We start from the raw sequence: 21,239 nt of genomic DNA, 5'->3' as shown, positions 1-21,239 counted from the left end.
AGCCCTAAGTCAGAGGGCAATTTTATCAAAAGATTGAGGGAAAAGTTGGAGGGGATTCATTCGGTAGTCAGAGATAGGTTAGAAATTAAATCTTCTAGAGTAAAAACCTGGTATGATCGTGGAGCCAGAAAGGACCTTTTTCGAGAAAATCAGAAAGTGTGGTTTTATAATCCTTGAAGAGAAAAGGGGAAGGCTCCGAAATTACAGAGTAGTTGGGAAGGCCCTTTTCTAATTGTAAGAAAATTAAGTGATGTAGTATTTTGCATTCGAAAATCCCCCAGACATAGAAAGAGGGTAGTACGTGCGGATAGGTTAGCCCCTTTTTATGAGAGTACAATAGGAAGTAGTTAAAGAAATCGGAACCCGATTTATCGTTAAAAAAGTTTTTTTTTGAAGTTGATATGTGTTACTGCGTGTATTTTTTTGTGTTTAAGGGAGAATCTTTGTTTCTTCATTGGAAGATCTTGAAGGACACGGAGTGGAGTCTTCATTATTATCTTGAGACCACGGTTAAAAGAAGACTGCCTCTCCCTCGGTTTTTGCAATTGAGGTTTTTCCGAGGGACTTGGGCGAATGCCGAGGCAGGGACTAGGGGAGTCCTAATTCGAATAGTTATTTCGGTTAGAGACGATGGGTCTTCAAAAAGTTATTTTCCTCCCCCCTTGTCCGAAGACTTCCGTGAGACGGCGTTTGCGGCGGAAGGAGAATGCGGCGGTGAAGAGAACTACATCAAGGAGGAATTTTAATGGAGTTCCAGTAAAGCCGAGGACGAAGAGAGTCTTCTGTAACGGCGAGGAACGGAAGGAGGACGGAAAGTCCTTGTTGGCAGGTTGGGCCCAGTGGAGGCGAAGCCCGACATCCTGAAGCAACAGCTCGGGATAGGGCGAGGAACGCTTCAAAGCCTTGGAGCCTACGAAGAAAGTGGAACCTCCTGGAGACTGCCCTTCCGGATTGTCGGGACGACAATCTGAAGAACGGGGGGGCAGTGTTGCATTCGCGTTGAGTTCGCAGCTTCGCCCGGTATTTTCCGCCGCGGAGCGTTTTTAGCAACGGGCGTTGCTATGCGTTGTTGATACAGCCCGGCTGTCAGATTTCCTTCGGACTGAAACTCGAGCGGACGTTTCGGTTCTCGTTCTGTGATTGTAACATACGCAATAAACCATCCTTTCGTTCTTTAAACCTGTGTTCCCTTATTCCGCGGATCGCGAGTGAACGCGCGACCGAGTGCGGGAGTGCCTAGAGAGCGTGCGAAAGCCGCCGGAGTGCAACAATATATTTATAAAGGTCATGATCCTGCAGCTATAACAATTGAACCAATAACAGAAAATGTAATTATAGATCATGATGAAATACGTGATTATATCAAAGCGATTATATCAAATTATGTTGGACCTGTAGAAGCTAGCTGGCGTATACTCGGTAAGAAATTACAAGATAAAAGTCACGCTATAATACGTTTACCAGTTCATCTACCTAATGAACAAAATGTTATCATCGAAAATGAATCTATTGAAGATGCAATGACTTCTGCTTTAAATCAAGTCACCATGTTAATAGATTATTTTGCATTGAATTTACGTGATGTTGAAGCAAGAAAATATTTGTATGTAAATATTCCACACTATTATACTTTAAAAAAAAAAATAAATAATGGTAGAAATATATCGCATTGGGTTAAACGTACACTGAAAAAAAAATTGCTAAATTCAAGAAAATTTTTGTACATATGCAACAAACTGTAAATATTTATGAAAAAACCAAGGAATCCAGTTTTTACTGTTGAATCAAGTATACTTACACGTTCTCTCTGTTTCGTTTTCTTTTTGTATACATCAATTGACAATGATTTCATATAATCTGCACATTCTTGAAATTTTTCTTCAATTTCAACATAATTATCGCTATGTATAGGTTTTTTGAAACTATGTTGTCTTAAATTTTTGGAGTTGAATATGTCGAAAAGATCATTAAATAGTTTTACGAATTTTATAGTTGGCGAACAATCTCTAAATTCCGGTAATTGTAATTTATCTTTACATATTGTCAGAGCATCAGCCACGGAACAACTGAACAATTGCGTGGCTAACTTGACCTTCATTTTATTGTTGTGGAATTGTATATGTTTTGTCGTTAATTTATTTACCAAATGGAGGCCTTCGGCTTCTTGTAGTTCGTGTAGATATACAACGTAGTCCCATTTAATGATCTTTTCAGTATCATGTTCATAATCTTTTTCATATACTTGTTTTACACGATCTAGCACATTTCGCACTAGTTTTATCATGTGAGGCGGATCCATAAATACGTATACATTACTGTCATTCGCTGGATGTTTAAACCAAGACTGAAATGTTAATTCCTCATGCGTGTTAAAATTACACCCAAGTCTTTCAAATGTGCTTACATTAGATTTTAAGCCATCACACGTTACTGATGTAATTAACATTCCAGTTTCCTCAATAGCTGTTAAACATTGTATTAATAAATGACTTTTTAATTCGGTACTTACGCCGTTAACGAGATAGTACGCAACAGGTAACTTCCAAGATGCATTAATGCATACTATACAAAATACTAACGCTTCTCTAGCTATTTTTTTTTTATCACAGTCGATATTATTGCCATAATCTACGTAACCCACTATTTTACATGTACTATCTCGTTCAACTTGTTGGTATATAGCCATCTCGTCAAATACTAACAAACCTACTAATCTATATGGAACGGAATCAGCAAATTGGCGTATAGCTCTTAAAGCTTCAGAATTAATGCCCGGTTCTCCATTAAATAAACGGTACCATTTTGGTATGGTCTTTACGTGTGGCAAACACTTGTAAAACTTACTACGAACATAATTGTATGCTCTTGGCGAATAAAAATATAAAGTGAGAGCAAATCGCCGAATACTAGGTTTATATGTTTTTGATACGGGTAAATTTTTTCGCTTTCGTATTTCACGCTTTACAAGTTCTTTCGTACCTGGATCGAAATCTTCTAATACGCTTAATTTTTCTGGTGTGAGATTCTTCTTCGACATTCCCTTTAACAGGTCCCGTAGCGAATGAATATTTTTTACTGCTATTCGTTGCTTATAAACGGAGACCGCCAGTTTTCTTTTTAAAAGTGCATTTTCACGTGTGCGTATTTCCAATAGTTTCTTTGTTGGCGAATTCAATACTCTCTCTGGAGAAATACTTGTGGAACGGTGTGCCCTTCCAAAATTAATATTGCACATTTCTTCTTCTATTTCCATTTGTTCACCATCTATTATAATAATAACATTATTATAATTAGATCATACAGACAAAGATTGTTAAAAATTATTATGCTAAATTTTTTTTATAATGTATATTAATGTAATCTCAATACTAACCATCTCCATCATTTTGTACAACATTTTTCTCACTGAGTTTTTCCGGTTTTCCGTCATCTGTGTATCTTATAATTTTGCAAGCATATTCTTCACCCAACTAAAACATGGAAAATCTATAATCTGTATCTCATTATTGCACAATAAAAATTACTAATTAAGAGTAAAATTTTATTGTTTGCTTACAAATGGAACAGCATTTCGTTTGAGCGTTCGACGAATATTATTTGTGTCGTAGTCCACTTCTCTAAAATGGGCAGAACATACAGCACCATATTTCGGTGGATTGTAATTGTTTAAGTGTAACACTTCTAACCACTTCTGTCGCTTATTATCGTTCTTTGGGAATCTAAACTAATAATTTATTTGTTAAAATTATGAGTTTCATATGAGGGGCGTTCAACAAGTAATACAACACATTTTTTTCTCATTCAAGGTTTGTTTTATTGCAATGCTAAAATAAAACAAACCTTGAATAGGAAAAAAATGTGTTGCCATTACTTATTGAACGTCCCTCGTATATAACGTAAATTCCTAAATACTTTCCTTAATTAATAAATAAAAGTTTATATACTTACGAGTGAAATTAAAACGAATGGCGCATTTCGTTTTCTTTATTTTCTTGTTCGGTGTTTTTATTTTCTTCCCGGTTTTTGCAACCGGCCACAACACAAATTTTCATTTTTGTAATTACGGTAAATACTTATGCAGAATTTGCATATTTATTTTTTATTTGCAGAATTTGACGTTTGCGATCGTCATATGCGACAACTTCAATTCACGCGCGCGTAACGTGGTCCGAACGTCCCCGAGTCTAACCGAACTTTGCCGAGACTTGGGTCTATTTCCCCTCCCGCGCTATCCTTACCCCCCTTGTCCATAGTAGCAGTTTACGCTCCGTCTATCTTATCCTAGGTCTATGATTCGAAAATACGCGTTGGAATTACTTAAAAAATTAACGCAATTAACTTTTTTTTATCCCACGGACAAATATATGCGTCAGAGGTACGATTAATAAACCGTGACGATACACGTTGCGAAATCAAAATTAAATTGCATTTGGAAATAACCGAGGTGGCAATACGAATTCATAAAATTTAATGTTGCATAATATCGATTAATGGAAGTAATTTGGTTCATAAAGGTGTGAGTGAGATTGATTTCTTTCTCGGCGCTGTAAATGAACGCTCGTCCGCACTTTCTCTGTATATTTTGTGTTGTGATACTATTCGCTGTAAAACGTATTCTCAATCAGTGATATATATTGTAATGATTACTTGTAATAAAAATAAATCTGATTAACTGACAATTATTGTCACTGATTCACTCTTCGCAAATTTATTACTGCTATCTTATTTGTTACTATCTACATATTTGTTATTCTAGACTATACTGGCTTCTTTGTTAATTAAACGCCATATCAGGTAACCATTAATTATAACACAATTTTGAATAAATATATTTAATACAACTCAATTTGTGCGCAGGCATAGAAAATAAGAGAAAATAATGACATTAAAAGTAATGTGATGCTAATATAAAAATCTAGAACAAAGTAGAAAATGAATTACAGTAGAAGATCAAAATATATTTTGAAATAACGTTGTTGAAAAAAAGGCTAACATAATACTAAGATAATATATTATTATAAATTTAATTAATAATTAATTGCGAAAACAAGTTTTAGACACGAGAGTATAAATGATTATACTCCTCGAATGGGGGGAAGAGGGCAAAGCTCAAAGATCACCGGCGTATTTGACTCGGAGTAGGGATAAAGATTCGACCCGCGATCCCCTCGGAACACGGATTTGACTTCGGTCGCTACAACGCACAACGACGTATATATTTGCACCCCCGCAACTCCGTCACGGCGGTTGTTGCATAAACGTACATATTTATTTATCACTGCATAATCCCTGATTTTATTAAAAATCATTATTCATTGCCCTCTCCCACTGAAATGGTAATGCACCAGTACCTATAAAAAAATTTAAATAAGCATTTCGAATTTCGATGCCATTGTTCAATTGTCTGCCTCTAGTAACTGGCAACGAGCTAAATCCTTGAGAAATTAAATTGCGCTCTTCAGGTGTTAAACACACATATGTACTCTTGGAAAGTAATGTTTCCTCATTACTGATGTGCGAATTAGCACTTGCCGAATTTTGTCGTTTTGGGAAAGGCAGGAAGAAGCACGAAAGCGAGTTAGAAAGCAATTGCAAGAAAGCGTGTATTTTTCACAAGTGCAGTGTACAAAGCAGAAGTGCGCGAGTTCGAAGTTCCGCGAAAATCGGAGTTAAAGCGTGATACATTTACACAGCAAAAGCTACGTGCGATATGCGTGCGGGCCCGGCCATGCGTGCGTTATTTATAGTCTCCGACTTTCCAGAAGATTCTACCCGTGATCGACAACAATTCTGTCTAAGACAAAGGCGGTGGCGAATCTTCTAGAAAGTCGGAGGACAAGTTGTTTGTTTGTATTCGAAGGCTCCATCCGTTTGCCTCGTGCGGTTGCTAGCCGACTTTTAAGCCGCGCGATTCGCGGAGCGGGGCCCGTCAGCGCGACGCGTCATGCAGGCGAGCGCGCGCTCGTAATTGGCGCGAGCGAATCTCGGTGTGATCCCTCGCGGCCAAGCCGCCTTTTCCGAACATCTGATAATAAAGTTATGAAGTGCTACTGTTGCTTGAACAATTTTTTTTGCATTTGCAACACTTGCAATTATGGGTCTTCTATAAATTCTCCATCTTACTGCTAGAATCCCGAAAGCGCTCTCTACAACACGTCTTGCTCGACTGAGCCTGTAATTAAAAACTTTTTTCCTGAGATCTAGCTTGCCACTTCGCGGATACAGTCTCATCATGTAGGATAGACCGGGGCACGTTGTCACACGGGGCACGTTGTCACATCGGCTTTATTAAAAAAACTAATAACCAGAGAGCACAGTACCCGTCATTCCCAAAACGTGTTAGTGTATGCCCATCTTTGGTGTGTTTACAGTGTTGAGATTGCTCCAGCCGTGTTGACGTAAAATCAATTTGAAAGTTTTTTGCGACCGTAAGTAACATTTTATTGTCTAATATTCAACGTACTGGACATGAAGCTTATGTTTTTTCAGAATAGACCTTTATATTATCTTAAATTATGTACTTTTACCTACCGCGTGCAATACCTAACCTTATGAATATCTCAAACGTGTCGGCCATGAGGCTGTTTGAAGTAAAAAAATGCCCTCGGGGCACGTTGTCACGAATTTGATGGGAATCTATTGCGAATCTTCGGATGACGATAACGAGTAAAAATATTTTATGTTTAATCACCGACATGATTATAAAAAAAAAAATGTGTATCAATAATTTGCGCATTCGAGTGGAATTCTTGTATTTAGATTAAGACGAAAACTTCGTGCTTTTTGTACTTTTTTTAAATAAAATAAATGTTTCTGTGAAGGATTTTACTTTTTTACATTGCAGCGCACTATAATATATTGATATTTACGTTGAATACAGTTTGGATAACATTTTGCATGCAATTACATTTGATGTGACAATGTGCCCTGGTCACGGGGCACGTTGTCACAAGCGACCTGTCGTTATTTATTGTTATGTAACAACTGTAGAATAACAACCACACAAAATTTGATATTGTCCAATTGAAGCTGAGGGTTTACTCGAAATTTTGGCATATCAAAGTACTCTTAAATATTGAATGTAAAAAATACAAAAAATATTGAACCAAATGTGTGACAACGTGCCCTGGTCTACCCTACGTTGTCAGTGGAAAAGCCTCATCCGCTAGCAACACATAAGGCAGTGGTGGTCCATCAATTTCGATAGGCTTTGTATTTGGCAGTTTGAATATACCTTCTTCGAAACGTTTTCCCATTTCACTATTTTTAAAAACTCCTCCATCACTATGTCTACCTTCCGCACCGATATCGACCATAGTAAATCGATATTTTGCATCGTTGATCGCTAACAGATTGATGCTGTGGTGTCCTTTGTAATTGAAATGCGTCGAGCCACTATTTGCCGGAGCCTGTAAGACAAATTACATATATTGCAGCTTTTGTATCATAATTCATAATAAAAAAAACATCTTTTTATGTACCTGCAATGTAACGTGCTTTCCATCAATACATCGTATACAGTTTGGATAGTTCCAAAGTCGCTGAAATTTGTTGGCAATTTCCTGCCAATTCTCTGGACTGTCATCAGTAAAATATGTCTCCTTCAAAGCATTCCATATTGCCTCGCAGGTCTCTGATATTATCTTTGATGCAGTATTATGGCCAATTCGATAGGCATATGAGATCGATGTCATGCTGTCTCCTGATGCTAAATATTGAAGTGTAATTTGCAGACGTGTTTCAGGAGGAATTGGCTCTCGAACAACATATTGTTTCACAATCGATGGGCCGACTAATTTGAGTAGTTCTTGAAATAAGATGGGATCCATTCGGAAATAATTGACAAATTTTTGTTTGTCTGCAGTCTCCATTTCAATTACGAGATTATCACTCGCTCCTTGTAATAATCGTCGTTGTACGGTAAATATAGGACGCACCCAATATTGTCATTCTTTTTTAGATTCTTCGTCTATCGCAATTACGTACAGTGCATACAATAACAATATTTTACGTCGCAATTCTTGTCGACGAAAACTATTGTAACTTCGTTTAAATTTATTTACAAAACAGAAAATGGCTAGTAGTATTGTTTCGGAATCCATTTTCTGCCGTACACCGATGTCACGCAAAAGTCACAACGATTCTTCGGCGAACGCAAGCGAGGTGATCCTCTTCGAGGAGAAAACGAGGGCGATCTGGATCTGAAACGTAAATCGACATGGTGATACTGTTCTCGGGGTAACGTAGGTGATTTGGATCTATATTAAGCGGTGGCGAATACCTTGGCGATGACCTTGGTGATCTTGATCTCGACATTGTCGTACACCGATGTCACGCAAAAGTCACAAAAATTCTTCGGCGAACGCAAGCAAGATGATCCTCTTCAAGGAGAAAACGAGGGCGATCTGGATCTGAAACGTAAATCGACGTGGTGACACTGTTCTCGGAGTAACGTAGGCGATTTGGATCTAGATTAAGCGGCGCCGAATACCTTGGCGATAACCTTGGCGATCTTGATCTCGACACTGCCGTACACCGATGTCACGCAAAAGTCACAACAATTCTTCGGCGAACGCAAGCGAGGTGATCCTCTTCGAGGAGAAAACGAGGGCGATCTGGATCTGAAACGTAAATCGACGTGGTGACACTGTTCTCGGGGTAACGTAGGTGATTTGGATCTAGATTAAGCGGTGGCAAATACCTTGGCGATGACCTTGGCGATCTTGATCTCGACACTGCCGTACACCGATGTCACGCAAAAGTCACAAAAATTCTTCGGCGATCGCAAGCGAGGTGATCCTCTTCGAGGAGAAAACGAGGGCAATCTGGATCTGAAACGTAAATCGACATGGTGACACTGTTCTCGGAGTAACGTAGGTGATTTGGATCTAGATTAAGCGGCGCCGAATACCTTGGCGATCTTGATCTCGACACTGCCGTACACCGATGTCACGCAAAAGTCACAAAAATTCTTCGGCGAACGCAAGCGAGGTGATCCTCTTCGAGGAGAAAACGAGGGCGATCTGGATCTGAAACGTAAATTGACATGGTGACACTGTTCTCGGGGTAATCTAGGTGATTTGGATCTAGATTAAGCGGTGGCGAATACCTTGGCGATCTCGATCTCAACATAGATTTTTTGCCGTACAACTGGCTTCACTTTGGAGGTTATTACGTTTGCCCTTTTAGGTGCATGCGTCACAAGCGTGTTTGTGTGCGTGTTTACAGTACGCGTCGCCAAACGGTCCTACTGTCCCATGGAGCGGATAAAGAGAAAGCGTAACCAGCGGATCGTCAATCACGGATCCGTTTCAACGGAATCTTTAAAAGGGCTCTATCGGAAAGATTCTGTGATTGGCGATCCGCTGGTCCGCTTACGCTTAATCTGCTGAAATCCGCTCCATGGGACATTTAGGAGCAAATTTCGGCGTACCAAAATCGGCGGATCGTCTGTGATTGGCCGCAGACTTCGATACGCCCGATACTCGCGTATCGCAATACGCGCCATGGGACGGCACCCTCAGACGTATGCGGGAAAACGAGACGTACATATTGGACTCGCGTGGAAAAGATTCAGTTTGTTGTTATTCATCAAACGTCGTGTCCATTTTCGTATTTTTAAAAAAATCTTCCCGGCGACTTTTTTTTGTTTGACTTGACAACGCATCGAGTCTAAGTAATAAAGATAGCACGCTCGTCATACCTCGTAGATTCTGTTACTGCAGAATCTAACGCGATAAAATACAGAAGATCGTCTCTATATTTGGCGACAACTCCTGTCCCGTAAAGATAATAAATGCCGTGAGTTTATTATAGTTCTGTACCGTTGGGGAGAGAATCGCAGAGAAAATACGAAAGATGGAACCGAGGGTAAATTTGTCTATTCTTTTTAGGTTCTCGTGCGTCTTCGCATGAACGTCGACATCGAGCTTTGTACATTACCTTCGAGATCCGCGACTTCAGAAACACCGGGATCACACTTTCTTTCATCGCGAATGTCGAAAGCCCAAGATAGAATCGTATCTCCTATAGAACGCCTCTCGTACGTTTCGAAAATAATTGCATCGCTAAACGTGTCTTTCTTCCATATATAGTTCCCCAAAAAATTAATACAGTCCTTATATCTCTGCGTACTAAGGAAAAAGAAACAATCGGTGAGAATGTCAATGGTACATAAAAAAATATCCAAATACGCGCCGTCGAAATGAGATGCCGTGAATTAAATGTAAACGACGAAACGTACGAAGGGCGAGGTTTTATCTTATTCTAGCGTGGTACGTCAGCTAGGTGTTCACGGTGTTATGCGATATCCGCTAAAAGGTATTATATTGTTGCGCCCGTACCGAGACACCCGTTTGTGGGCTGAATCTGGCTCTGCTTCGCGGAAGTTTCAAGTCGAAGCGCATCCCTTGACAACGGGACGCAGTTATTGATTTATTGATTTATAAAAACGCCTGTCAGATTGTTTCGGAGTTTTGAACCTTTCGTTCTTACTCTCCAAGCTTTTTTGTATTTACGTTCCGAGTTTGAATAAACCGAGTTCTTCCTTTTGTAATAACGAGTGTCGTTATTTCCGCGGTCCCGGGAGTGCGCGGTCGCGAACGCGAGTGAGCGCGATTCTAGCAAGAAAAGCGCAACATTTTTTGGGAGCTCGTCCGGGATCGTGTGAGTCCGTGTGCTATGTCGACGTCAGTCGTGACGAGAAAGAGACGCCTGGTGTAGTCTTCGGAGCCTGCGACGGAGTCGGCAGCGTCAGAGACGACGGCTCTCCAAGCCGTACTTCTGGAAATGCGGCAGATGCGTCAGGAGCAGGCACAACGGGATGAGGAGCTCGCTTTAACGCTCCGCCGCGCCGGCATAACGAGGAGCTCCAACTTCTACGGGGAGACCGGTTACTTCATCCAGGAACACAGCTAATTTCTTCCAATATAAGAGCGAATCGCGGTCCTGAAGTAGGTACCCTTAGTGCGGGAGACGGCGCGCAAAGTGAAATCGGTTACAAACTAAAGCCTGATATGTTTGACGGTGCAGTTCCGTGTTACGGGAGTTTTTCTCCCAATTTAATCTAATTGCGCGCGCAAATCAGTGGGACATTACGGCCAAAACCGTGGCTCTGGCGTCGAGTTTAAGGGGAAAGGCGCTTTCCGTTTTAGAATCGGTGGAGAATTTAGAAAAGTTTGAGATACGAGGAACTTAGATCGAAATTAGAATTACGTTTCGGTGAGGGACAGTGTTCGCAAAGTTAGTATATACAGTTTACGAATAGAAGACAAAGATTTGGGGAAGATTTTGCTACTTTTGGGTCCGAATTAAAAAGGTTCTCTCGATTAGCTTACCCTGAGTGTCCCTGCGTGGTTCGGGACAAGATCGCCTGCGCCCAATTTATCTCTTCTCTTATGGATGGATGCATTAGAAGGACTCTTCAGCTGGAAGGGATTACCTCGCTGAAGTTGGCCATAGAAAGGGCAAAGGCCGTGAAAATTATACTGAGAGATAATTTTGACAAAAGGAAGGGGTTTGAAAAACGATTTGAGAAAGGGAAGGATGTGAGCGCGAAGAGTTATGAAAAGGGAGAGGGAAACGAGAGGGTCGAAGAAAAAGGGAAGAAGGTAAATGGTTATAGTAGGGAGGGTTTAAATAGAACAAGAGAGTGTTGGCAGTGTGGGAAGGTGGGACATTTCCGTTTTGATTGTCCCGAAAATAAGGGAAACTCGGATTAGTTGCTCTCGGCGGAAGGAGGACAACGGAAGACATTACCCCGAATGTTAACAGTCCCCAAGTGTTTTCTATTAATCGGATTAAGTCGAGTTCCAATTATTTTAGTTATAAGGGGAGGTTAGATGGTAACGAGTGTAGTTTCAAAATAGATACGGGCTCAGACGTTTCGGTTCTCAGTAGGAGAATGGTTAGAGAGGGCAAACACATTATCCAAACTGAGGAAAATTTTCTTAGGTATCCCTCTGGAGAAAAAGTTCCAAATTCAAGGTCATCGCAAGGGTCCTTTTAGGGAGGTATTCCGTGGAGATGATTGTTTACTGGGTGTAGATTTCTTGGAGAAGGTGAATTTAGAAAATGTTTTTGAATTTGCTTTTGGTTCTTCGGAGTTTGGCAAAAAAAAGGTTTTGAGTTGTTCTCGAATCCAAGCTTCTTCCGAAAGAGCCCCATTCTTGAAAGAGCTCTATACTAACAATTCTTCAAACGAGACTCAGAAGGAAATCTTTTCAGATTTTTTAGAAGAGTACCAGGACGTATTTTCTGAAGAGATTGTTGCTGGAAATTGTGGAATCGTGGAGCATGTCATCAATTTAGAAAATTCTTCTCCTATTAAGCAAGTTCCTCGTCGAATTCCCTTACGAATGCGAGATAAAGTAGATAAGGTTATTGAGGAAATGAGGAAACAAGGGGTCATTGAAGCCCTTCACCTGCTGTTTTAGTGAGAAAAAAAGATGGGACGTTAAGGTTTTGCGTCGATTTTAGATTAATTAATGTAATAACTAAGAAAGATTCGTTTCCTTTTCCCAGAATAAACGATATTTTCGATCAGTTTTCAGGTAACTTTTGGTTTTGCACTCTAGATCTTAAAAGTGGTTATTGGCAGATAAAGATTTGTTCCGAGGACAAGGAAAAGACTGTCTTTTCTATTGGATGAGAATTATGGCAATTCACTGTAATGCCTTTTGGGCTATGTAATGCCCCCGCTTCCTTTCAGCGGTTAATGGAAAAAATATTGCTAGGGTTATTATATAAGATTTGTTTGGTCTACTTAGACAATGTGATAATTTTTGGTAAAAATTTTGATGAAATGCTGGAGAATTTAAGGAAAGTACGATTTTGTTCAGCTGATCTTAAAGTAAACCCTAAAAAGTGTATTCTTTTCGCGAAAAAAGTGAAATACTTGGGACATATAGTCTCTTCGGGGGGCGTTACTACGGATCCGGAAAAGATCTCTGCTGTGAAGGATTGGCCGATTCCGCATAGCAAGAAGCAGCTTCGAAGTTTCCTTGGGTTCTGCTCGTATTATCGGAAGTGAGATTCCGCTTCATTAAAGAAGGTTTCCGCTCGCGTGAGATTGCCCAAAATAGAATTGCCTACCTTTTCCGGTCAATACGAAGAATGGCACGTCTTTTACGACGTATTCAATTCCTTAATACATTCGAACCAATCAATAAATGACGTGCAAAGATTCCATTATTTGAAATCCTCGTTAAAGAGCGAGGCCGCGGAGAGCATAGCCTCGTTAGAAATTTCGGGCATAAATTATGTGAATGCTTGGGCTAGATTGCAAGAAAGTTAATTTATAATAAAAGGTTGATTGTGCAAAATCATATAAATGCGATATTTGATTTACCAGCGGCGAGAAAGGAAAACGGAACTGCGATTAGGCAAATACTAGATGGCGTTCTAAAGCATACTCGAGCCTTGCAGGCACTGAAAAGGCCCACGGATCAATGGGACGATTTGCTGATCCACATAGTGACTAGCAAATTGGACCTCGCCACCATAAAGGAGTGGGAAAACGCGCTGGGACCGACCATTATGCCCAATTTCCAGGAACTAGTCGCGTTCCTAACTAAAAGATGCCAAACGTTAGAAGCGGTAGCGAATCAACAATCGCATGTAAGTACAAACTCACGTAAGGGTGGACCCAATAAAATTACCGCTGCGCATGCGACTGCCGCAAATGCTAAGTGTGTTTATTGTAAAGGCGAGCATCAAATATACCAATGTAAAACGTTTCAAGGGTTAACCGTGGAAGAGCGTACCAATCAAGCGAGAATCAAGGGCCTGTGTTTAAACTGCCTACGGCCTAAGCATTTAGCTAAGGATTGCATAGCTGGTAATTGCAAAAAGTGCGGTAAAAAGCATAGTTCGCTGTTGCATGTGGAGACGGGAAATGATACGGAAAACAAAGCTAAGCAGTCAAACCTAAAGCCGGAATAAGATTCGAATACGAATAGCGTCTCGTGTAATCATGCAAATTTAGTAGAAGCTGCAGCGCCGAAGCAAGTGTTGCTCTCTACAGCGGTAGTAAGGATTAGAGATAGGCGCGGCCAGTTCATAGAGGGAAGGGCGCTGCTAGATAACGGATCCCAATCCAATTTCATCTCGGAGAAATTTATGAATAAGCTAAGGCTCCGGGGTAACAAGACACAAATCCACATTAATGGGATAAACCAGCAAATCGCACGCGCCTTAAAAATAGTTGACCTGAGCGCCACTTCCCGCTTTGATTTATTCAATACGGATTTAAAATGCGTAGTAATACCTTGTATCACGAGAGGCCTGCCCGCGAATAAAATAGATGCGGGGGGACTAGAGATACCGAACAATATTAGATTAGCAGATCCTAAGTTTCACATTCCAGGGGAAGTAGACTCGTTGATAGGAGCCGAAAAATTCTGGGATCTCGTCTGTGTAGGACAAATTAAGCTGGGCAAGAACAAGCCAACCTTGCAAAAAACAATGCTCGGCTGGATAATAGCTGGGGTCGTGACAGGGCAAAATAGCGACGCTAAAAGTATTTTTTGCCATTTAAGCATGGAGGAAAGCTTATGCGAGGCAGTAAATAAGTTTTGGCAAATAGAGGATAGTTTAACTCAAAAGAACTTAACGGAGGAAGAAAAATGCGCGGAGGAATTCTTTGAGAACACCTATTCGAGGGATGCCGAGGGTAGGTTTATAGTAAAGCTGCCGGTGAATCGAAAAATATTAGATAAGTTAGGCGACTCCGAGAGTCACGCGATGAAACGGCTTCTATCGGTAGAAAGAAAGTTAAAGAAAAATCCAGAACTTGGGGCAGAATATGTTAAGTTCATGAACGAATATTTGGAGTTAGGGCATATGAGGCCGGCTAACAAATCAATATCTAAGACGAAAAGGATCTTTCTTCCCCATCAAGCCGTAATAAAAGAAGAGGCCACTTCTACCAAAACGCGAGTAGTATTTGATGCGTCAAGCAAAGATTCAAAAGGCCTTTCTCTAAACGACGCATTGTACAATGGTCCCGTGATTCAATCCGATTTGTTCTCTATTCTGCTGCGATTTAGATTCTTTCTATATGTGCTGTGCGCGGACATACGGAAGATGTACAGGCAGATTAGGGTCCATGAAGAGCATGCAGAGCATGTGCCTTTACAGACTATCCTTTGGCGACCAAACCCCGCGGCGACGCTCCTAACTCTAGAACTACTTACCGTAACATACGGCCAAAAAGCATCCGCGTTCCTGGCAATCAAATGCTTGCAGAAATTAGCAGAGCTCGAGAGAAAAAGATTTCCCTTAGCTTCAGAGGTCGTTGTCAGGGATTTCTACGTAGATGATCTATTAACCGGGGCTGCCACGATGCAAGGCGTCAAGGATTTAAAAAAGCAAGTAACCGATCTATTGGCGCTGGGAGGCTTTGAGCTTCACAAATGGAATTCATATACAATTAGATCCGCAGGAAAAGGCGCGCGTAAAAAAACCATTGGTGAATTTGTGTAAAGAACAAGAATCAAAGCTACTAGGCATCTTATGGGATCCGAGTAGGGACATACTACTTTACAAAAGTCCGATTGTCAAACAAGAAAACAGGATAACAAAAAGGGTAATGTTAGCAGAAGTATCTAAGCTGTTCGATCCATTGGGATTGGTAGGCCCTATAATTACCGCGGCGAAAATCTTAATACAATCCTTATGGGCATGTAATGTTGGTTGGGACGATTCGGTGCCCATGAGGATTCACAAGGCTTGGTGTCAGATAAAATCCCAACTACACCTGTTGGAGTTTATAGAGATTCCCAGGTTGGTAATCTCGAAAAATCCCGACTCTGGGATACAGCTGCACGGGTTTTGTGACGCGAGCGAGCAAGCATACGGGGCATGCATATACGTGAGAGAAGACGGCGTTTTGACTGCTTTACTTTGTTCCAAATCTAGAGTGGCGCCGTTAAAAACATTGTCTCTGCCACGGTTAGAGCTATGCGCGGCGGTTCTTTTGATTAGATTGATGAACAAGGTGGCCTCCATCCTAAACGTGAGAGTGTACAAGCGTCATTATTGGACGGATTCGCAAATAATCCTAGCATGGTTAAGTTCGCCGGCGAGACGATGGAAGACGTTCGTCTCAAATCGTGTTAGCGAGATACAGGATGGCTCGTCGCCCTCTGCGTGGCACCATATAAAGTCAAAAGAAAACCCGGTTGATTTGATCTCTCGTGGTGCAACTCCGGAGAAATTAAAGGGTTCAACACTCTGGTGGGAAGGTCCGCGATGGTTACGCTTGAGCGAAAATGAATGGCCTGCAGAGGGCGCAGAACTATCCAGCAAAACTGTACTCGAAGAGCGGGTAGAGGTGCTGATGGCGGAAACCTCCTTGCAGGAAGCAATCATACCCTACTATCAATACTCCTTGTTAGGCAAATTGTTGCGGGTAATAGCGTACATCTTAAGATTTTGTTACAACTCGAGATACGGGGTGAAAAATCGTAAAACGGGTTGCATATCCGCGTTGAAAATAAACGAAGCGCGGGTCGCGTTGATCCGGATCACTCAGGCGCAAGAATTTGAGAAGGAAATAAAATTATTAAGGTGCCACGAAAGCGTTCCCAGAGGTTCTAGGTTGTACAGCCTAAATCCATATCTAGATAACTGTGAGATACTGCGAGTAGGTGGAAGGCTGGAAAACGCGCAGCTGCCCGAGGCCACCAAGCATCCGATCATACTGCCGTCGACGCACCACGTCGCGAGACTGATCATCAGAGACAAGCATCAAAAATTGTTCCACGCGGGCGCTCAAGCGACGCTAGCCTCAATAAGGGACGAGTACTGGCCTCTCGCTGCGAGAAACGAGGTCAGGAGAAGCATTCGGAATTGCGTGAGATGTGCCAAGGCGTCGCCCGTACTGTGTCAGCAAATTATGGGTCAGCTCCCGAAGACTCGGGTTACTCCTGTTAGGCTGTAACCGGACGATGCATAATTGGGCTACAAGACACGCTATTTTGTTTTATAAGTCATCGGTCGCCACTCGGTTTGACCTATTTCTACCGAGAAGGTAAGTATCTTTGACGTGAACGACGATATGGTCAATCAATTTGTTTAAATAATTCTATTTTTAGAATCCCGCCACGGGGTCCTCTTCACCATCGCCCGTCCTCAGGGACTCGATATCAATCGCCTCCCAAAGTCGCCCAGGTTCAGCGATGGATGACCACCGCTTGATCAGGTAAGTACGTGTCCACTAACTCCCTAATCCTTCTTCCTTTTTAGATTCCCGCCACGGGGTCTTCATCTGCGTCGTCTCCCCTCGGATACCCGATATCAATCACCGGCCTGTCTCAACGTGCAACCAAGATGACGCGACAACCGCTTGATCGGGTAAGTCCCAGCATTAAGGTTAATTAACTAACTAATTCTCTTTTATTTTCAGGTTTCCACTACGCGGTCCTCATCACCATCGCCGATGTCATGGATCACCGCTGCTCACCGCCGTCCAGGATCACCGCGTATGGAAGATGTCGCGACACGAGATAAGTATGAGAACTGTCGCCAGAATTATGTTTAATGCCGTTTCTTTTCAGGTTTCCGCCACGGGGTCCTCGCCTATGGCCTCCTCCGTTGCAGACCCGATGATAATCTACGACCCGGATGGGCTCCCACGCAAGATGGCTGACCACTCCGCTTGATCAAGTAAGTAGAAGGTAAGAAATCGATAACTACGTATATATTTTCACAAATGATTCTTCCATTTATTCAAGATTGTCATTTCACACAGATGGTTGTTCACAATTGTTGTTCCCGCACAAGATGGCGGTCGCACGTCTCGCAAAGTGCGAAGTTTTCGTTTACGGTACGTCAAAACCTTTCGCCTTTCGTATCGGCGACGAGTAACGCGTTTCACGGGCGTTCCCGTTTGTTTCGGACGCTGTGGTACGTTCAATTCGTAATTCGGTACGTAATCGCGATAATTACAACGACACGCCGAGATATACGCGCGAGACAGGTGTTATACCTACGAGCGCCCACGAGAGACTGCCTCGAGGAATATTCCTCTCTCGGGCTCCCTACCTCTGGTAAGTTACCCCTACCATGGGGTTTCGGCCGCTTTCTCTTCGCGGTACTTTTCCGTTCTCTGCGTTAACAATAGGTGTTTACGACTTTTAGCCGCGCCAGATGTTCGCCGCTACGCAGTTACAATAGGTGTTGACAACTTCTGGCCGTGCCAGATGTTCGCGGTGAAAATTTCCACTTGTAGTACCATGTACGCGATGCCCTGAAACGGCCCCCGGATAGTGGTTTTCCACCACTCGTAATTTTCAACCTACGACGACGCCGACCCGTGCGCACGTCTTCTCCTACGTCCCTTTAGGCGACCCCGGGTCGACTTCTCGAGGAAGATGTCTGGGTCGCGTTCGCGACGTCCGCCGTTGACGGCGAACCCCGGGTCTCGCTTTCACGGCCCGGTCTTTCCGGACTCAGTCCCTGTGGACGACGTCCGAGTATCGACTTGGCCGACACGTCGCCGTATCTCGCGTCCGGGTGATCGGATTTTGACGGCGACCTGTTCCTCGGGTGTACCAGGTCCCGTTGGCTGTGATCCGCTGGGTTTTTCCTGCGGATGACGCCTAGCTACCTATCTGGTTACCCAGTGGTCGGATCGCGTCGCTCTTCGGCCGGTCCCCTATTTTTCGACCTCGCGGTTTGGATCGTGTGGCTATCAGTCCCTCATCACGCGCGGTTCGACCACCTAGCTACCCCGGTTCGCTATCTTCCGATCTAGTAACCGTATCGCGTCGCTCTTTCGCTGGTCACCTATTTTGTGACTCCGCGGTTCGGACCGCGTCGCTATTATTCCCGCGGCACGCACGGTTTTACTACCTAGATACCCTGGTTCGCTATTTTACGATCCGGTGACCGGATCGCGTCGCTCTTTCGCTGGTTATCTATTTGTGACTCCGCGGTTTGGACCGCGTCGCTATTATTCCTGCGGCACGCACGGTTCTACCACCTAGCTACCGCGGTGCGCCATCGTGCTATCCCGGGTTCGAATCGCAACGCTCTATCGCTGGTCCGCTATTTTGGGGCCTTGCGGTTCGGACCATGTGACTATTACTCGCGTAGCTCTCACGGTTTCGGTACTCGGTGACCGCGCTATCCCGAATCGTTATACGCTTCGCTATATTCCGCGACTAGTGCGAATCTGGGCTCGCGTGCCCCGCGTTAAAGATTGTGTGTGGCTCGACCGCCGTGCTTTTCCGCGCGTTACCGCGATCCATGCGCAAAGCAAACAAAAATCATAATCATATCTCAAGGTCGGGCCGTGTACTTTATTGCCGCTCAATGAAAATAAATGAAAGATGGATCGGGAAAGAAACATATTTAAATTTTTAATGAAATGAGCCGCTGCTCGGCGACCGCTGTTGCAAACCTTATTCTAAATGCGCCGGACGGATCAAAATAACACAAAATAAATATCGTTACTCGTTGCTAACGGAAAGACAAAATGAGAAGTCGTGGGGCTTGGGCTCCCTATCGGGATCCGTCCTCGGAGCGCTATGGGAGGGCTGGCCTTGGCCGGGGCATCTTCTTATTCGTCCGAGGAGTCCTCCCCCGAAGAAACGCTCCGGAACTCCTCCTCGTCCGGCTCGTCCTGTGCCGCGGATTGCGGCACCGCCGTCAATACTACCGTCTCTTGGACGGTGGTTCGGGTAAGCTGCACCTGGAAGGCGCAGCCAAACGCCTCGGCCGCTCGCCTGATCGCCTCCATCTCCTGCGGCGAGCCCCATCGCTCGGTGCTTGTCATCGTTCGCACCGCCTGGTGCGTCGTGACACCTCTCGAGGTACATGGGACCATGTCCCATGTGCTCAGTTCCTCGACGTGTCGAGGTAGCGGCGTTTGTGCCCGCTCCGCGCGATGCAACTGCTCCTGGGAGAGTCGCTCCAATACCACTCGGGGCTGTCCAATTAGCTGCGCGCGCACCGTCTTAGCGGACGGCTTCAAGGCCATTCCACAACACTGGAGTGGACTACTGTGGTCCGTTCTTAGTCCGTGACAGAGTGCGGAGAAATAGCAAACAGTACAAGGCTTATGTTGCCATCTTCGTTTGCATGGTGACTAAGGCTGTCCACCTGGAACTGGTCGAAGATATGACCACTGCGGCCTTCATAGGAGCCCTGAAAAGGTTCATCTCCCGAAGGGGGAAGGTGGTAAACATGTACTCGGACAACGGGCTGAACTTTCGAGGTGCAGATAACGAGATGCAGGATCTATTTCAAAGTCCGGATCTGCAGCACGCCGCCGCTGAGGAGCGCTTGAACTGGCATTTCATACCGCCAAGGGCCCCCCACTTCGGCGGATTGTGGGAAGCTGCCGTTCGGTCGATGAAACAGCAATTGACGAAGACTATAGAAGATGCATCCCTTACGGTGGTAGAAATAATGACGGTATTGGCCCAGGTTGAAGCAATTCTTAATTCGAGGCCATTAACGCCGTTGTCAAACGATCCCCTGGACTTGAGCGCATTGACACCTGCTCATTTCCTGATAGGGGATTCTTTGACCTCATACCCAGAGCCTGATATTCTAGACATACCCATGAACAGGCTTTCTCGGTGGCAACACGTGGAGCGGTTGAAGCAGCACTTTTGGTCGAGATGGTCCAAGGAGTATCTAGCCGTTTGTCAGGGAAGAACAAAGTGGAAGTCCGAAACCCACTCCAACCTAGAAGTAGGCCAGCTGGTTATGCTGAAGGAAGATGAGTCCATGCCGTTGAAATGGGTGCTGGCGAGAATTGATGGCGTTCATCCCGGTTCAGATGGCGTAATACGAATCTTAACTGTCCGTACTAGCAAAGGCATTTATAAAAGACCGATTGTAAAGATTTGTCCACTCCCTGTCGAAGAGCCCGAAGCTCAGAAAAACGAACGTGCTCCACATTAGGTTAAGGCCAGCAAGCGAGGCACGGTAGGTCGCGACTTCATTTTGTTTTAGTTGAAAATATAAATATTTGTCAAGGCGAGCGGCATATTCAGAGGTGAGCATTATGGTACTCTTAAATGTGGTTAAAGTATTCAAACTCGGTTGCCTGCCCCTCATGCCGCGCACCTCCTACTCCTTTAACTGTTAGCCGTGTGTGGCGCTAGGGCGGATGCCGCCCCTACTCTCGAGTTTCCTAGCTATGCGCAGCGAGCAAGATCAGATCGCTAACGATTGTCGAAGGAGGTTGTTCACGTGTCTCGTAATAAAGTTCTACTTCAGTATAA

General features: G+C 43.5%; 4 protein-coding genes across 4 annotated transcripts; 2 read left to right on the top strand and 2 right to left on the bottom strand.

Moving 5' to 3' along the window:
- Positions 1 to 1,285: 1,285 nt before the first annotated feature.
- LOC139818310 (THAP domain-containing protein 2-like) lies at positions 1,286 to 4,251 on the bottom strand. Its single transcript, XM_071786927.1, has 5 exons — positions 4,195 to 4,251; positions 3,557 to 3,724; positions 3,374 to 3,470; positions 2,980 to 3,264; positions 1,286 to 1,299 (listed from the first exon to the last, which is right to left on the bottom strand). The coding sequence occupies exons 1-5, from the start codon at positions 4,249 to 4,251 to the stop codon at positions 1,286 to 1,288; spliced, it is 621 nt and encodes a 206-aa protein (XP_071643028.1).
- A 2,869-nt stretch (positions 4,252 to 7,120) lies between these two features.
- On the bottom strand, positions 7,121 to 8,827 carry LOC139818146 (putative nuclease HARBI1). The gene is made up of 4 exons (XM_071786687.1): positions 8,702 to 8,827; positions 8,492 to 8,621; positions 7,482 to 8,201; positions 7,121 to 7,409 (listed from the first exon to the last, which is right to left on the bottom strand). The coding sequence occupies exons 3-4, from the start codon at positions 7,869 to 7,871 to the stop codon at positions 7,137 to 7,139; spliced, it is 663 nt and encodes a 220-aa protein (XP_071642788.1). The 5' UTR covers positions 7,872 to 8,201; positions 8,492 to 8,621; positions 8,702 to 8,827; the 3' UTR covers positions 7,121 to 7,136.
- Positions 8,828 to 15,589: 6,762 nt separating this feature from the next.
- LOC139818309 (uncharacterized) lies at positions 15,590 to 16,942 on the top strand. The gene has a single exon (XM_071786926.1). The coding sequence runs from the start codon at positions 15,590 to 15,592 to the stop codon at positions 16,940 to 16,942; it is 1,353 nt and encodes a 450-aa protein (XP_071643027.1).
- Positions 16,943 to 20,085: 3,143 nt separating this feature from the next.
- LOC139818308 (uncharacterized) lies at positions 20,086 to 20,916 on the top strand. Its single transcript, XM_071786925.1, has one exon. The coding sequence runs from the start codon at positions 20,086 to 20,088 to the stop codon at positions 20,914 to 20,916; it is 831 nt and encodes a 276-aa protein (XP_071643026.1).
- Positions 20,917 to 21,239: the final 323 nt, after the last annotated feature.

The sequence above is a fragment of the Temnothorax longispinosus genome, chromosome 8 (assembly GCF_030848805.1).
Source record: "Temnothorax longispinosus isolate EJ_2023e chromosome 8, Tlon_JGU_v1, whole genome shotgun sequence".
Classification (NCBI taxonomy): Eukaryota; Metazoa; Arthropoda; class Insecta; order Hymenoptera; family Formicidae; genus Temnothorax; species Temnothorax longispinosus.
Note: the sequence above shows the minus strand (reverse complement) of the source record. Positions and strands in the feature narration are given on the sequence as shown.

Excerpts from the sequence above, each read along its gene's own strand:
- LOC139818310 (XM_071786927.1), bottom strand. The coding sequence starts at position 4,251 with ATGGACAAGGGGGGTAAGGATAGCGCGGGAGGGGAAATAGACCCAAGT. Across the intron at positions 3,725-4,194 it reads TAGACCCAAGTCTCGGCAAA|TTTAGATTCCCAAAGAACGA; the intron begins GTTCGGTTAGAC and ends ATAAATTATTAG. Across the intron at positions 3,265-3,373 it reads TGTACAAAATGATGGAGATG|ATGGTGAACAAATGGAAATA; the intron begins GTTAGTATTGAG and ends TTATTATAATAG.
- LOC139818146 (XM_071786687.1), bottom strand. The coding sequence starts at position 7,871 with ATGGAGACTGCAGACAAACAAAAATTTGTCAATTATTTCCGAATGGAT. Across the intron at positions 7,410-7,481 it reads GAAAGCACGTTACATTGCAG|GCTCCGGCAAATAGTGGCTC; the intron begins GTACATAAAAAG and ends TTTGTCTTACAG.
- LOC139818309 (XM_071786926.1), top strand. The coding sequence starts at position 15,590 with ATGTTAGCAGAAGTATCTAAGCTGTTCGATCCATTGGGATTGGTAGGC.
- LOC139818308 (XM_071786925.1), top strand. The coding sequence starts at position 20,086 with ATGGTGACTAAGGCTGTCCACCTGGAACTGGTCGAAGATATGACCACT.